The 17,391-nt window shown below is 39.8% G+C and overlaps 1 protein-coding gene across 2 annotated transcripts in view; it reads left to right on the top strand.

Moving 5' to 3' along the window:
* The first annotated feature begins 1,564 nt into the window (after positions 1 to 1,564).
* mad1l1 (mitotic arrest deficient 1 like 1) overlaps positions 1,565 to 17,391 on the top strand; it is a 58,766-nt gene continuing 42,939 nt past the window's right edge. Inside the window, exons 1-13 of one of the 2 annotated variants that reach the window (XM_028602581.1) lie at positions 1,565 to 1,668; positions 2,335 to 2,492; positions 2,589 to 2,729; positions 3,977 to 4,156; positions 4,248 to 4,372; positions 4,480 to 4,561; positions 5,283 to 5,413; positions 6,598 to 6,712; positions 7,158 to 7,219; positions 11,797 to 11,883; positions 12,617 to 12,761; positions 16,337 to 16,477; positions 16,990 to 17,046. In XM_028602581.1, coding sequence (XP_028458382.1) covers positions 2,346 to 2,492; positions 2,589 to 2,729; positions 3,977 to 4,156; positions 4,248 to 4,372; positions 4,480 to 4,561; positions 5,283 to 5,413; positions 6,598 to 6,712; positions 7,158 to 7,219; positions 11,797 to 11,883; positions 12,617 to 12,761; positions 16,337 to 16,477; positions 16,990 to 17,046 — 1,413 coding nt within the window. In that variant the 5' untranslated portion in view covers positions 1,565 to 1,668; positions 2,335 to 2,345. Of the gene's footprint in view, positions 1,773 to 2,334; positions 2,493 to 2,588; positions 2,730 to 3,976; positions 4,157 to 4,247; positions 4,373 to 4,479; positions 4,562 to 5,282; positions 5,414 to 6,597; positions 6,713 to 7,157; positions 7,220 to 11,796; positions 11,884 to 12,616; positions 12,762 to 16,336; positions 16,478 to 16,989; positions 17,047 to 17,391 lie in introns of both variants that reach the window. The other variant, XM_028602572.1, reaches the window with a different exon arrangement.

Raw genomic sequence — 17,391 nt, 5'->3', positions numbered from 1 at the left:
CGCTTCCTTTGTGTTGACATTCTAAACACTGGTCGATTCGGGAAACATCCTCCGAGCTAGAAACGTCAATCAAATTATATTTATTTTTTTTCTGAGTAAAATTCTCGTCACACACTCGACAGCCAATTTAATTCCAGAGCTCGCCTCCCTACGTGGACATTCCAGCAAAACAAGTTCCTTCCTGAGGCTATTAGAGGCAGAAACCCTTAGCGCCATCCAAGATTTAGTGTCCGTTAGAAGCCATTGCCTAATTAGTTGATACAAAGCTAATTAAGAGCTCCACAAAACTCTCTCTGTATTTCTCAGTATGGCTATGTTCAGAAAGTGGTGTTGTCCAGCGACTTTCGTGCGCAGAAAATCAAGTGAAGATAATTACCTCTTCTGAAGAGTCCATCTTTCTTTTTTTTTATCCTCCATGTCCTCCTTGGCCACTATCTGCGTGGAGGATGGGTGGGGGTGGTGCGCGATCACGGAAGGCTTGTATCATGTAGATGCGTTGTAAGTTTTGTTGTCATTACTTAGAATTCCTCATGGGGTAGACAGAAACTACGCACTATAGCTATGTTGTGTGAACCTTTTCCCTCCTACTCTAATTCTCTGAGCCTTCTTGTTTCTTCCCACATCAAAAGACAGTAGTGTATGCCAGGTAGCCATTGCTTCAGACCACAGCACTTACTTGTCCTAGAACTAGAGTTGGTCCTCGGACACTATGCTGTGGTTTGCAAATGCAGAGGATGAATTCCCTCGTGGGAATAAATTAAATATTTATGTATTTATTATTTATTTTTATGTAGAAGCATAGGCTACTGGATGCATAATAATCAGAGTAATTGTTGGTTACAAGGTTTAGTAAACATAAGCTGTTAAATCAAGTTTGGATCAGGAGCATTATTTGTGGTAGTTTTTGTGATTCAATTAAACATGGATATTAATGCTTCTGGACATATTTGTGGCCCAAATGGTCTTATTTCATGTCACCTATAGCAATCAGCCCATACCTTGTTTGCCATCTTTAAAACTGCCATTAGTGCCACATGGGCTTATATGCTAATGCTAGTGCCAAGTGAATTCCATCTGGCCAGATCAATCTGCTAAGTAGGTACAATATTCATATCCATGCTTGCTGTTGACCAGTTCCCTCACCATCCTGTATAAAAATGTAAAAATGCAGAATGATAAACATAGCAGTGCTGCTCTCTGTGGGACAAACTATGCAACTACATTTTTTTAATGTCAGTAAAGTCACATAGGCCTACCTACATCCTAGTACATACAGGCTGATGAGGAAAAAAGCTATGAAAATATAACATTTTTCCAGTGTGTTCAGTTTTTATTTCCTTAATTTCATCATCCATCCGCCTGAAGGTGGATTCATACAGCTAGAGGTTAAATATGTGACTTGCCTCCTCATAAAAAGACATATACAGCCATAACAGCTGCTCATGACGTCTAAACCACTTATATACTTTTACCTTAATTCATTTTACTCATCCAATAACCTGTTAACGTGTTTAGTTATGTAAAACAACTGTACAGTGCTGCTGTGAGGTTTAATTTCTCAAAACCACCTGAAAGGTAAGTGTGCAACTGACACTCTCGCGATACATCAGGAGGTCTCACGATACTACACGCATCTCATTCGATCTAAACTGGAGGGAGTTCTGTGCTGTGAGTATGCAATGTTTGTGCAGCTAACTCGCTAGCGGAGTAAAGATAACTTATCTAACAGTTACGGCTAACCTGCTTCTCTTCACAAACAAGTCAGCTCTGAGGTGAGGATATATGCTTCCAAGCTAGACTGTTATAACGTAAAAGCTAGATAGTTATTTTAAGATTGTAAGCAGCATTCATTTACTACAGCACCTTCTGAAAAACGTTAGCCGTATAAACTAACACATCCCACTCTAACGTTACATTTTACTAGCTAGCTAGCTAAGCGTTAACTAACAGTTATGGCTAGCCTGCAGGTTAGTGACGAAAACAGCAGTTACCTAGAGTAACGTTACCCGGACAAATGTACGTAATGTAACGTTAGCGACTAAACATCAACGTAGCTTCTATTTTAAGCTTCTAGCTTAGCTTGGATAATGTTAACTTTAGTTGCTGTTTGTGTGGAGTGTTGAGTGAGCAAGGAAGCTAATGTCAGTTAACGTCACTGTTACGTATCTATCTATCTATCTATCTATCTATCTATCTATCTATCTATCTATCAAATATTAGCTGACATAGCTAGCTGTGTTGTGTTGTTTCTAATACTGCAGTAGCTAGCTATGCCTTTTGTTACTGACTTTTGCTCTTATGTCTGAACCTTCCATTTGTGCACTACAACACCAGTGACTCTCCAAATGGATTTAGAGGATGACACCACTGTGTTAACAACCTTGAAGTCCTTCAATTCCTTCATCAGCCACTCTAATAATGCTCCACAGAGGCTGTCCGAGCACTCAGCGGGGAATGGAAACCTGCAGAGTCAGTACAAACGCAGCATGGAGGTAGGTATACAGAAACTGACTGTATCAACAATGAGCTGTGTAAAGGGGATATTAACATGCAACCTTCTGCACTGATTGACTTGTCTTTCCCTTTAGTTGCTGGATGCAGCAGACAGAGTTCACTCCAAGAATCGCTACCTTCAGTTGGACCAGGAGAAGAAGCGGATGGAGCTGAGTCACAAGCGAGCTCGATTTGAACTGGAGAAGGCTGCTTCTGACAGTGCACGAGACTTTGAGGTACAGGTCAAAAACTCGTACATATAATACAAATGAGTATATGGTGATGACAATTAGGCCTGTCGCGATAGTCAATAAATCGAGTTATCGCACAATAAAAAAAAAATGAGCTCGATAATTTTTCCGGCCGCGATAATTTCCATTTGCATGTTTGTTTGTTTGTTTTCCTCGTCTCTCTCTACCAGAGAGACTGGAGGAACAGTCTCGGTTCCTGAGCGTAACGAGGAGTGAACCCTCTTGTCAGTCTTTGTGTGGGCGGGACTCCAGGCCAAGAGAGAGAGACAGAAAAACGCTAGTTGAGAGTTGGAGCAGGGTTTCCCGCAGCACTTTGCAGTTAAGGCGCCGTCAAAAAAAAAAGTATATGAGCGATATCCACCGTGTTACTCGGCGTCCCGTTTTCTTCCTTTCATTCCAAACCACGCAACTGACAACCTGCAGGTGGAGGGGGTGGAGACAGGCTCGGACATACACGCCGCTGGACTCGTCAGTCTCGCAAGCGGTTTCAGGAAAGTGGCTGCATGTGTCCGACAATGCACAGAACATTAACGGTACAAGCCTACAGCTGTCCACGGACTGTGTGTGTGTGTGTGTGTGTGTGTGTCTCGGCCCGCCCCCACGAAGCTCCGACCTGAAGAGGAGCAGAAGCCGCACCTTCGCCAAAATGAAGACTGAAAAACAGAACTATTTTGGTACATTTACTGGCCATGTGGCATATAGCCATACAGATAGATTTAATTTATTAATTATATATTATTTAAATTTAATATTTAGTGTTAAATAATTGTAAAATGTAGTACAGAGTCTGTAGTCTGAGAACTTACGTGTCACAAACGGCAATCCCACAACTGTACATCAGCGTGAAAGACGACATACTAAAGGAGATCAAAGACATATAGTGGATATTTAAAATGTCTTCCAGTTCCAGTGTTAAATATTCTTTAGAAATAAAAGTATATTGATCTTTGAAAAGGTGTACCTGCATTATTATGCCATTATCATTATATTAGATGCAAATGGTCTCTCGATGACAATATTATCGTTTATCGCAATAATTTCTGAGACAATTTATCGTCCAGCAAAATTTGTTATCGTGACAGGCCTAATGACAATTAACTCTAATATAAAGATTTCTGCACAGAAATAGTATACAGCAATTCTTTCCTTACCATTCTCTTACTGAGATAATGTCACATTAACTGATAAGCGTTTTGGGTAAAACCTGTTTCTCACCCTTTTTTATGCTACAGCATGAGGTTGACCGGAACCAGGACCTCTTGGGGCAAATCAAAAAGTTGGGTGAGAGAGAGACTGATGCAGCTAAGAACCTATCAGAACAGGTGGAGTTAAATTGTGCTCTCCGTCAGAACCTGAAGGCCCTGAACAGGAAACTGGAGGAGCGAGACACGAGACTGAACACTGCTAACCAGGTACACACAGGCTCGCACACACACTTACTGCATTTGTACTCTGATCATGTCTCCTATGTTATGTTGGCTTACTTCTGTAATCCTTTCCCAGACCATCAGTTCTTTGAAGGATGAGATCAGAGAGCTGAAGCAGAAGATTCAAAACCAAGACTCGACAATTTCTTCTCAAGCCCTTGAAAGGCAGGAACTGCAGGAACAGTTAGATTTACAACGCAGGTACAGACACATACTTAGACTACCAACTTGCCCAGCTCTGTTTCATGCTGTACTGCACAAGATAAATGCTGACCACACAGTTCTATCTCATTTGGTATTATAATCAGGAAGTATCAGGAAGTCTCTCAGCTTTGCCAAAGTCTCCAAGCTGCCCAATCCTCCTGCTCGGAGCACATCATCAAGATAAAGGTACGTTACACTCAGTTGACCACACACTTGCCCGCCGTGCACAAACTGAGCTCACAGCATGCCCCTGTCCATGATTCGGAGGTGCACTATTTTAAAAAGTTAATCAGTAAAACAATAATATGATGATGATTTAAAAACTACATTCATAATCTACACGCTGAAATGAAAGCAAGAACTGACACTGGTAATGTGTAAGATGAGTTCTATTGCGTGTTGCTTTCAGCCCCCATTACTGAGCCTAATCCAGCAGAGTTGTAAATGCAGCATTGTTCAAACACGCAGCTACTAAATCTATTTGTACAAAGATGACAGTGAGTGGCTGGATGAGGACACGTGAAGGACAAACCTGCAAAGATGCAGACAATCAGAAACTTGGATAATGTGAGGATATTGTATACAGTGTATGAAGGGAGTTGCATGTAAACATAATTTCCCAAATATGATTACAAGCTGTCCTGACTTACAACCAAGAGTTGTGTGCATGTAAACACATTCAATTTATAGTTTTATCATTTGAATTATTGTCAGTTTTTTGTTTTCACTTCATATTTAATTTTCAAATTACATAATATTGGTTGAATCTTTTTTTAATATTTTAAATATAAATATTTGTGTATATAAGGTTATTTTTACACAAAAGACAGAGCTTTTGCAGTGCACTGAATACACATGTGTTGTTGGTATTTCTTTTTGCTAATTTCTCTCTCCTTCTTTTTGGCAGGAGTTGGAGAGGTGTCTCACCCTCCAGGAGCAAGACATTGCCATTGTGAAGACTATCAAGTCTGAGGCGGCCAAGGTTCCAGACCTGGAAAAGGAGTTGAAGTGCCTCAGAGAAGATAATGCCTTTCTCAGGTGAAATACATTTTTAAGTGTTTAATGCCTTTCAAAATCTCTCACCTTTCATTTTTAAAGACTGGAGCCTAGTGCAACCCCACAATGCTCAAAAAGTTTGCTTCCATCCTCTTGACATTTTAGTGTGACTTTGGGTTATCATACCACACTAAGATAAGATACAACTTTGTCTGTTCACACAGAACATTTTTTTTGCATTGTCTGCTCCAACAGATAAAATTAAAAAACACCAACATAAAAAAACATCTGTATCTGTATCTGTATCTGTATAACACCAAATCTAAACAAATAATATTTATGATTGTCGTGCATGCAATTCCCGCAATGATACACAGATTACATGTTTGGGTGGGGAGATAGGGAGCTAGAGCACCATCACAGTGCACACTAGGAGGCATTGGGTGACATAGGTGACTTTTGAGGAGGGGAAAGTGGGCGAATATTTGTGCCACATGAGAAATCTAAACATTACTAAGAGTAATTGTGCAGAAGTACAGCATTCATTGTGTTTCTATGCACATGATTATTTGGCAGTGTTGGCAGTATTCCAGAAAATTTGAAGCATGAAACTCAATTTTATTTATCAAGATAATGGATTTAAAATAATGTTGCTTACACAACTGGAATTCTGCTGAAGATACTGTTACTGACTGCTTGGTCACAGCAACTCTTTGCTAGTTTTAGGACAGTTTTTTTTATGTAGGCAAATTTCCATTGAAAAGAAGCAGAATGGGTGACGTACTATCGTGTTGGAAAGTAACTGTCTCTGATAACATCTATTGGCTGTCCTCTGCAGTATTAACAGGCTGTAATTTGCAGCAGAAATAGTGGTGTGAAAAAACACACTAATTTCGCACATTTGGTCCCCCTTTTTTATAAAATGTTTTATTAAGAGAGAAACTACATGTATAATAGGGGTTTTAGAATAATCACATTTATGCAATACAGGTCAATATGCTACCAAATTCCAAATATTTTATCTTTCATATAATAGATATTGTAACTGTGAACTCACTACTAAAAAAACATCTGAAATCAGATTTTAAAATCATTTTAGGCTGTGAATGCAGCCAGGGATCAAACGTATGCTATTTCTACATCAGAGTCTAAGGACCAAGATTTCAAGTGAATTTAGTGTTTTGCTTTTGTTTTGGTCTTTGCTCTTTTCACTCGGCTGTGTCCAGGGAGAGCAGGGAGAACTGCAGCCTGTTGAAAGAGGAGGTGGAGGGGCTGAGGAGGAAGCTGGAGAGGATGCAGAAAACAAAAGAAGAGCTGGTTAATATTGAGCTGGAGAAGGAGGTAAACTGTGTGTATGAGATTGTAATGTGCATTTTACTCTTTAGAATTTCATTATCATATTCCACTGCTGCAAACATGAAGTTAAGAGATTAAAAGTGTGCTTACTTTTACAGCGGACCAATACATTGGGAATCCAGAATTGTTTGTTAATATAATCTGAGAACACCAGATTATGTTTTAGGCTGCACATTTGTGTATTTTAGAATATTATTATTATTATTTTTTTTTGATTGGAGTTGATTGGTGTAGTTGTATTTTTATTTTTTATATTTTTTTATATTTATTTATCTAATGTCTAGTGAGGTCTGCTTTTCAGAATTCACTGTTATGTTTAAATGTGGTATATCTTATTTTATTTTCTTAAATTGACTGCTGTCATAGTAACAATATCATGTACTTGCTATACATGGACCAACATGTGGCCTATTGTTTCTTGAATCCTTAGAGGTTGGCAGAGAAGCTCCAAGCCTGGGAAAACCTTGGGCAATCTACTGGACTCAACATAAGGTCAGACACGGTGTCAAAGTGGGCCTGTGTGTGTGTGATTTATGAGACAGAAAAACTGAAATACATACATTTTTGCTTTCAAAAGTTTTGTCAGTATATTTCCTTTTGAAATATGAATGAGTAGCACTAGGTGGAGCTGTGGTCACTCCAAATAAATGTGCCTCATCACTGTAGATGGATTCCACCAGCGTGTATAGGTGTGTGTGTTTGTTTTATACCCGCTTGTGTGTGTGTGCGCGCTGTGTGTGTCTCAATGCATCCTGTCCTAACTGATAATGAGAGAATGATTGCATGTTTCCTTGTGAGCAGTGGAGCAGATCTGACAGATTACAAACACTGCAGCCTTGTCCATTGTATGCATGCATACACAGAAGCGCGCACACCATTTTCTCTATGATTAACTCTGGCTGTAATGTAAAGTGTGTGTGTGTGTGTGTGTGTGTGTGTGTGTGTGTGTGTGTGTGTGTGTGTGTGTGTGTGTGTGTGTGTGTGTGTGTGTGTGTGTGTGTGTGTGTGTGTGTGTGTGTGTGTGTGTGTGTGTGTGTGTGTGTGTGTGTGTGTGTGTGTGTGTGTGTGTGTGTGTGTGTGTGTGTGTGTGTGACCTATCTACTGGACAAGAAGAAAAAGGTAGACATTGTTTTTGGTATTGTGTTATGAGCCCTAATAGCGTTAAACTGTTACGTTTACAGTTGTTAGAAGACCTGGTAGGATCACAGGAGAATGTGATACCAATCTCACTTTAATTTACACAATAATTTGGTTGGGCTGTCCATTGTTTTTCTGAAGATCTAAATCAGACTAGGCTGTCACCCTGGGTAAATTGAGTTGAACATTTGAAACCCTACTCAAAATTCAGGTGTTCCGAGCGAGATGTCATTGGCTGCCTGAGTGCTTTTGTTGAAAGAAAGAGAAAATAAATAAACCAGCAACAAAAAAAACTGCATTGCACATACGGCTTCTAAAGGGCAGCCATATGTGTCAGGCTCACACTGTTCAAAAGTAAAGGTTAATGCAGCTTGCAAATCAACAGTTAGAAACTCCTTCAAGCTGTGTTTACTGTTTACTAAATGGCCAACTTAATTGTCAGGATGTTGTTTTCCCGACACAATCCTGTGATGTAGAGGCAAATGGAAGGCAAGAGCATTTCATTCAACAATCTGCTCACCTTTCTTTCACCCAATACAACAGTGCCACATAAACATCAGTATTGACTCAGCATTATTCTGACTTGCGGAATTATTCTGAATTACTGCATATATTATCAGGCCTATGTCATTATATCATAATTTGAAATGTGTTGAATCTTTCCAGGTATTTAAGTTCTATATGTGTTTGAATTGAATCTGGATTTATGTCATTATGCCTTTTTTGGAGTTAAAAAATGACCATCAAGTTTCAGTAGAAGTGCAGTGACAGAATGATATCACAGTGCCATCAGTAATGTCGTAATTATTGTTTACTTCATTACAAGGCTTCATCATAGAGCCCATGTTTAGGCTACTTCATTAAATATGAAATATCTCATAAGGGCGGCAGTGTTTTTGCACACTAGTCAATATTTGTATTATTGATTTGTTAATTTGCTTGCATGGAAGTCATTTCTCATAACTGCAGGCTACTGATACTTTAAACTTTGTTTTGCATTAGTTTATACACTGTAATGTTTTTTTTTTGTCACCACACATTTTGAGTTGGTCATTAGGGGTGTGAAAAGAACATGTTGTGGAGCAGTTGTTAATGAGGAGTAAACACATTGGGGCTGTCGATGAGGAGTTTGTCTCCTGCAACACTCAATTTGGTTCTTTACCAGCAATGTGTGCTGTTTTGTCAGACGAAAATAACTTTTGGAGAGCAGTTATACCTCCCCAACAATCAATCAATGTGGCTGTCTGGTAGAGTAGACAAGCCCCACAGCCGCAGCTCGAGTTTGCCAGCAGTTGGCTGGTTGCTAGTGTGTATTTCCTTTCCTTCTGTTATACAGTCTGGTGCTTGTGTATGTGTGTACCCATGTGGTTGACAATTAAATGTAAGATTGACAGAAAAGTAATGCCAATATTTTCTTAAAACTAGGCTGTTACATGGCCAGGATAGCTCAGTTGGTAGAGCAGGTGCACGTACAATATGTAGAGGTTTATTCCTCGACACAGAGGGTCCAGGGTTCGAGTCAGACCTGTGACGATTTCTTGCACGTCTTGCCCCTCTCTCCCCTGTTTTATAGCTGTCCTATCCCTTCAAGGCGAAAATGCCCCAAAAAATAATCTAAATAAATAAAAGAGAATAAAAAATAAAAAAACCTAGGCTGTTACATGGTACATCATTGAAGGGACGGACGATGTAAATACACAGGGAGATTTCCTGGAAATGGGATTTCCTTTTCAGTAACGTTTTCACCAGCTAAAGTGAGAATTGAGACTATCTTTTGCATTTGTGTCTCAAGAAGTTAGACATACATTTAGATGTGCGTTTGTGTACACAGTAGGCTATATGTGTGTCTTGTTCCTGTTTTTGACAATAATGGATTCTGTCTTTTCTCTTTTGATCTCCTGAGCTGCTCCCAAGTTCCGCAAGTTAAAACGTTCTGTCTTACATTTTGAAAAGAAAAACGATGTTTTAGTCTGAGTTTCGCACAATTTGCCATGCTATACTAAATGATCGGAAAATGCAGTCAGTTGAATCTCCTGTCTAAGAGTGCCTGACAGTGCATTCACTCGTAATTACCTCGTATTATGGCACATCATGTCACCCAATAATATGCAACCAACCCGTTATTTGGAGCATCACCGGAGATGGCTTGCTTGTGACCTGCGAAAAATCCCCCAAAAAACAGCAGAACACTTAAAAACAGCCTCTCATAAGATCAGGGAAAGGCTAATCCCTCTGTGCTCACGGCAATGTGGAATTACCTGCTTTGGGCACCATAGTTATTCCATCATATGATTCATGAACTCATATTTTAGTCATGAGATTATTTTCATACCTAAGGCTCCATCTAGAATTGGAAGTGGTGATAAATCCAGACCACCTAACTTTCACATACTCTGGTTTTTCAGCCTTGATATTAACCTTGACTGCTCAGCCTTTTCTTATCAAACCATAATGTTATGGAAGAAATAGGGGTGTCACAAATTCTCCAAATCCCTGATTCAATTACATTTTTGATTCTAAGGTCACGGTTCGGTTCTCGATTTTTACACTTACTTTTTTTTTTTTTAAAGCACAGGTTGCTATGCCATTATTTGAATAATATTCGAAGATTTAATGCTCAAAAGCAGCCTGTTATTAACATGTACTACACTACTCAGGCTTATGCATTGCCAATGCCACTATAAGCATGTGGTTGTTGTTACATATTCTGTCCACTAGAGGGACTTCCAACATTAGCCTGGCCTTGAAGGGGACCTACGTCACGGCACATTGCATTTCCGACACGCCGCTCTCTGTTTACATAAATTTTCCACCACGAGCACACCGCGACGCAAATCAACAGAGAACTCTGTAATGAAACATTATCTAACAAGTGTAGTGAAGCGGCTAGGGTTGTAAAGGCTAACGGTGCTCTGTTATCACAATGACATCACATTAGAAAGCATAGACGAAACGATTTGTCAAAAAAATAAAGTAACAAAAGTGTTAGCCACGATGCTAACGGCATTGCTAATCAAGCCAAATGGTGCTGTCACTGCTATCGAACGTTGTCACTCACTGGAAATCCAAATTACTTCCACACCAGTGACTTCAGTGAAAGAGGAGGGGGTTCAAGTTCTGTTGATGGGTCTCCTGCATCTGCAGTTGCCATGCTATCTTTTGCCTGGCTGTAGCTAAGTTAGAGGAGTTTGACTCGCAGCACTAAACACATGTTTTTTTTTCCGCTTGACAAGCCGACCGGATGTGACGTGGGGGGCGTGGCAGCATCGACGATTCCATTTTTTAATTCGAAGTTCGAGATTGTGACTTAATTTCGGTCGATTTCAAATTAAAATCAAAATCGTGACACCCTTAGGAAGAAAAGATGTTCCATTGATAGGTTAAAAAAAGTCTTTTGCCTTCATGAGCACACTCGATCTCCTGATGTTGAGCTGTACTTTAGGTGTGTCATTCTAACTGCGAGGTGGCGCCAAACGTATGATTTTGAGCTAAGCCCCCCTAATATAAACCCATTTCACAAGAGATAAAGAGATAATGACAATCACTTTTTGGACAGATCCATAGTAACGGCACATTTAGAGTTTGGAGGTCATCTGGTTCCCATTGTGTGTTTGTGTGTGTTTTGTAATCTGTCAATCTCTTCCACAGAGTGAGTTTGTTTTGTAGAACTGTGACCAGTATTTAGCCCACTATCCTCCTCTCATCTCTCCCTCTGCTGCTCATGTCATTTTATTTCCCAGCTCCCCACTGGCCGAATAACAAAAGAATATGGAAACGGCATTGTTTTCATTTATTCTCTGTCCTTTCTGCTCTCTGTCATATTGATTTTTCATTGTGGGTTTCTGTGAGTGAATATGTGTGTGTGTGTGTGTGTGTGTGTGTGTGCGCTTGTACACGTGTATGCTAACTGTTCTGTGTACGTCTGTCTGTAGGAAACCCGAGGATCTGTCCAGGGAGGTGATTCAGATCCAGCAGAGAGAAATTGCTCTGAAAGAGCAGAACTACAATCTCAACAGCCGGTAACTCACCCTCTCTCTGATTCAGACTCTCTCATTCTGTCTGCTTGGATGCCTCTCTTCCCCCATGTATCTATTAGAGCGTATCTCTGAGAAGTCCTTAATTGTCACAAAGTTAATTAAACTGGTCCTGATTCTGATAGCACTCCTGACAGTAACCGCTGGTATGTGTGTGTGAGAGAGAGATTGTGAGTGAGAGAGAGAGAGAGAGAGAGAGAGAGAGAGAGAGAAAATGAGGGAATTCACTAATTAAACTTGTCCTGTTTAGGCAGAGGTGATGTCTGTAGGGAGGGCTGTGCGCATGCTTTGGTATATTCATGCTGCAGCTCAGTCCAGCTAAGAAAGCTTTCATTAGCTAACAAGCGTCTCTCTTCTGCTGAAAGTATTGGGCTCATTATTATATATTAAACAGCAGAATAGAAGAGTGCTGGGGGAGAGGGGGGGGGGGGGGGAAGGGAGCTTATGTTATAATTATTGTCCCAGTGTAATTATTGTCCTATTGATCAAAACCTGGCAGAAGCGCTGCTGAAAATAATTCCTGGGCAGTTTATGGGAATTATTTGGTAAGTTATCTGTGAGTATTAATCTAAATTGACTATGAATTGCTTTTCCCAGATTGTCTAAACATTCAGCACTGAACCTGTTTCCCTCTTTTCCTGCCCTCTCCTTTGCCCTGTTATTAACCCCCACACACGCGCTTTTGCTTTCCACCCATTCCTTTATCCTGGTCTGTCAGTGTGAGGAGTGTGGAGCATTCTCAGTCTGAGCTGCGTGCAGAGCTGGCCCAGCAGCGCAGCAAAACCCTGGAGGAGCAGAAGAAGAGGGAGACACAGGAAGCTCTTGTACGTCGACTACAGAAGAGAGTGCTGTTATTAACCAAGGTGCCCGACAATCAATGAAACCCACACACTCTAAACAAACCCATAAATACAGACACATTAGCAAGTATTCAAACTCTGAGAAACGACAATTGCATCATCACGCAATGCCAAAAATTCACTTTAAACAGCGCAGCAGGTGCCTAAATCCCAAGGCCAGCACAGGTGAATGTCACGTCTGTCTTGCTTCCCCCTGCTCCACAGTTCCTGAGTAGACCTCCCTGTGATATTGATTTCGCAGTGTGTGTAATTCCCTAGGTCAACATGCTCCGTCTCTTAGTACACAAATCACACACGCACACTCTCAGGCACCACCATAACTAAGCAGAGCCACAGGCACGCTGAAAATATGTCTCGGGCCCCAGATTGATTTGGCAGAGAACCCATTAAACCATTTGCACTTAACCAAGCATTCAGAGGATGTGGATATTTGTTGTTTATCATCCAGTGAAGATGGATTAACAAATATAATCCGTTGCAGTTGTTGTTGAATACTGCCTTTTTTTTAATTTATTTTTTTTTATAACTTTGACCCTTTTATTTATTCAGGGCTGGTTTGCTGAACATTTTAGTTCTAACCAGCCAAATGTTCATAATGTTCTATTATGCTTAAGGATTACAGTTGAGTATATTAATGCCAACAGCTATCTACAACTGCCCAAGTATGTTGTCTTTTATTCATACATTTCTCAAAATAATTTAGTATAATTCCAGAAACAATCTACAACATACTGATGTGATAGATATGGTAGGGCTGCAACCAATCAATGTTTTTATTATTATTATAATATAAGGCATCTAGTAATAGCCAGCTACTATTATTGTTACTTTCTGACTAAAAGTAACCTCTCGTTAAATGTTGTAATAATAAGAATGGTGTCATTTTCAAAGATGTAGACATTTTATACATCGTGCAATAACCAAAAACTTGATTAATTGACTTAAACTACGAATCCATTATTAAAATTGTTTTCAATTCATTTTGTAATTATATAAATTCAATGATTCAAGTAACCGTTTGAGCTCTATACAGATCGCCAGTTCCATACTATTCTGCCTCCCAAATCAATAATGATTAAGTGCCTTGCTCAGCTGCACCTTGACAACAGGTTGTTAAGGAAGAGACAGAGGAGAACACATTTCATCCCTCCCTCTCTGCTACAAGGCTACGTCTCCTTCCTGCTACTGTTGCCCTGCTCAGCTGTTTTGTCTCTTATTTTCTTTAGTGGGACAGACTCGCTGACCCATTAGAGGCACAGCCACATCTTCACACACAATAAAACGGTTGACATAAAAGCAATTTAAAAACAATAGATGATGAAAAGAGTAGTTTTATCACACTCCCGCTCCCTGTTTGTGTTTTTTAAAATTTGAGTTTTTATCAGAGAAGAGCCGTCAGATTTTTGATTTAGATTGAGTGAGTGAATTTCATTGCACGTTAATAGACAGTAAATAGCCAAAGGGTCTGCTGGTTAGGATTGGACACACACACACACACACACACACACACACACACACACACCCACCCCCACACCTGAATGTGTTTGTACCTTTTTGTTATTACTTCTGTTCAGTCTGTCCTTCGGTTTGTCTTCTTATTTTCTCGTTTCCAAAGTTCTCACAGGATGTATAAGACAATTGTGTAATGTTGCGTGACAAATGAAGATTTGACGATTGAAGATTTCACATAAACGTGTTTTTAAATGAACCAGACTCAGTCATCTTTAAATGGATTATGTTGGTTTTGATCTGGCTAATCGCAGTCTGAATCTGATTTAGATACTAGCCTATGAGCAAATCTGACAGAGCAATTGCAGCTTATTATTCATAGATATTTACATCCAGGTGCTTTTTAAACCATTTTAAAAGACAACACTACTTGGCAATCAGCATATATTACATGCAGTTATCTGACATGGTATTTACTGCCAGTATGTATTACCTGACTTCAGCCTGAATCTTGCATGCTTTTCCTAATTAGCCCCATTAATAACAGGCTATTGAGCCTTCAATGACCCTCAAAATGCAAGGATGGTTCTCAGCAGCCTGGCTGTTTGCGAGATGTTTATTGAAAGCTTGATTGCTCCAGAATGCAGCCTGCTTTGCTTTATAATGCAGAGTGGACCAGCGCAGTGAAGGGAGGGGAGGAGATGCATCATTTTAACACTCTTGACTGACATAGAATTTGCATTAATAAACAGGCTGTTTGCCAGTTTTTAAACAGATTTGATTGTTCTCACTGGTCATGTTGCCTGGCAACCAGTACAGATTTACTATGTTACATATTAATTAATCATTGATTAATTTACAAGCTAAAACGTTGTGTCAGGTACATTTTTCAGACGTGTAATGGATTGTGCAGTTATTGAAATGAATTTCTGTTACTAAATGGTATTTTTAGTGCCACAGATAACTAAACCAGCGGCTGATAATGTTGCTTCGTACGATATTAAACATTGACTAGTTGACAGCATTGGTAAACAAAAAATAATATTCAATTTTTTTGTCCACTTGTAGCAGTTATGAAGCTGAACACAGTATGCACTTTTCCTATCTCTTCAAACCTCCTGTGTCAGTTAAACATATATTGAAAGTAGAGCATAACTTTGTTCTTACATGAATGCAGACTTCAGTGCAGACTAGAGCCCTTGCTGTTTGTTTGTCTTCCATGTCTATCAACTTCCATTTACTTTCCTCTTGATCACCCACACTCATATATACACTCCCTTTCATTTCTAATGCATCCTGTAGATGGCTGATTTCTCTTTCTATACATTTTTGATTGCGTTTTTTTGGGAACCATACCAAGACATGCATGATTGTGTGTGTGTGAGAATGAACTTACACACTCAAACCTCAAGCATACACACTGACAGACTCGTGAGCTATTTGTAGACGGCGTGTCAGCCTGAGTGACACTTGTGAAGACGTTGACTTGAGCATGTTTTTATCCTCGCTCTTCTTAGAGAAGCAACTGCTTGGCGGGTTGATTTACTGGACAGAGTACAATGTTGAGGACACGTCTTTTATTCCAGTAACATAGAGGGGAGAACGTTCATTTGACAATTTTTAAATTATCCCATCTCAGATAAGGGAGATGAGGCAGCATACTATTATATGCTTCATTTGCAAAGACATTTCGCTGTCATGACTCTGATTATTATTTTTTTTCTTTTTTAATATATTATTTATCCTTTATCTACAAAGTCATTTTTCTTTGATTTGATTATTACATGAGAAGAATGATGGAGCATGACCATAACCCTAAGCTTCTCTTGTCACAGCTTGGATGAGAACGGCACAGCTGCCTCATACTTTGTTCCTCATTCACAAAAGCATTTGCCTGTCATATTAAAACACCAAACACTCCTGCACAAGTAACGCAGACAAATCCTAAAAACATCAAAGAGCTTTGATATTCTCAGTTTGTTCACTCTGATGCACACAAACATTACATATCTGACCGCAAAACACTCTGTAATGTCATGACTTTCTTCTTCCTCGGCTACGTGGAAATGTGTTAAGTCTACTGCAGGATTTCCATTTTGGAGTGTTACGTTAATGTGTGTGTGTTACAGGAGCGTGACGGAATGCGTGCCATACTAGAGTCCTATGACAGCGAGCTGGCACCTTCTGAGTACTCTCCTCAACTCAGCAAACGGCTCAGAGAGGCAGAGGACATACTGCAGAAGACACAGAACCACAATGCAGAGATGGAGGTGGGTGTGCAGGCTTGTGCACACACACACATACACAAATACAACACTTGAATTTATAGTTAGCTTTCATAGTTTATTGTTTTCAAGACAAATTTGAATATAAAGCACTGAATTATAGTCCTCTAAGCTGCCGGCCAATTTAGTATGCATGTCGTTGTGTTACACTTTGCTCACAGCTAAAGGCACTGTAAATGTGTGATGCTCGGCTGCTCCTTGTCTACAGGCTCAGTACTTTTGCTTAGTTGAAACATTGACAGATATCTGCACTGGAAACTGATAAAAGTGCTGTTGTCGTACACAGGGGCATTGTGAGCAAAATATGAGAAGCCTAGAGAGTGTCAGTGTTTCAAAACGGAATGAAATGCATACTTTGGATAATATATGGTCGCCTCTGCTCCGCTCACATCCTCTGTTTCTGTCAGTTCTGTGCATATCAGTAGGATAAGGACAGGAAGCCATTTTTTCTATTCTGTATGCAACTTTTTTTCTATTTGTTCTGTCCTTCGATTCAGGGACAGTTGACCAAAGCACAGGAAGAGAAAGGCACTCTGAAACTGCAGCTGCAAACAGTAAGTACACACGCACGCACACACACAGGCAAAACCCATATTGTTTTCTTAAATTGTTGACACATTTCATACTAATTAACTTCCGTCCCTACCCCACCAGTAACTACAAACAAAACCGTAATTAGTACTTCATGATTGGTAATTTTGACCTCAGCCACTAGCACTCCAACTGTCTCAGGTATCTTTTTAGTCATGACTGTAATCCTGGCAGGTGTACTTGGCCTTTCTGTGAGTCAAAGATGCTCTAATGCCTCTGTGACTAACATGCTGACTACTAACATAATTTTTTTTCCCAGTGTGCTGAACAGTGAAGTTGTTCCTGTAGAACTAGTCAAAGGGACAGTC

The sequence above is a fragment of the Perca flavescens genome, chromosome 2 (assembly GCF_004354835.1).
Source record: "Perca flavescens isolate YP-PL-M2 chromosome 2, PFLA_1.0, whole genome shotgun sequence".
Lineage (NCBI taxonomy): Eukaryota > Metazoa > Chordata > Actinopteri > Perciformes > Percidae > Perca > Perca flavescens.
This window is presented reverse-complemented; position numbering and strand designations above follow the sequence as displayed.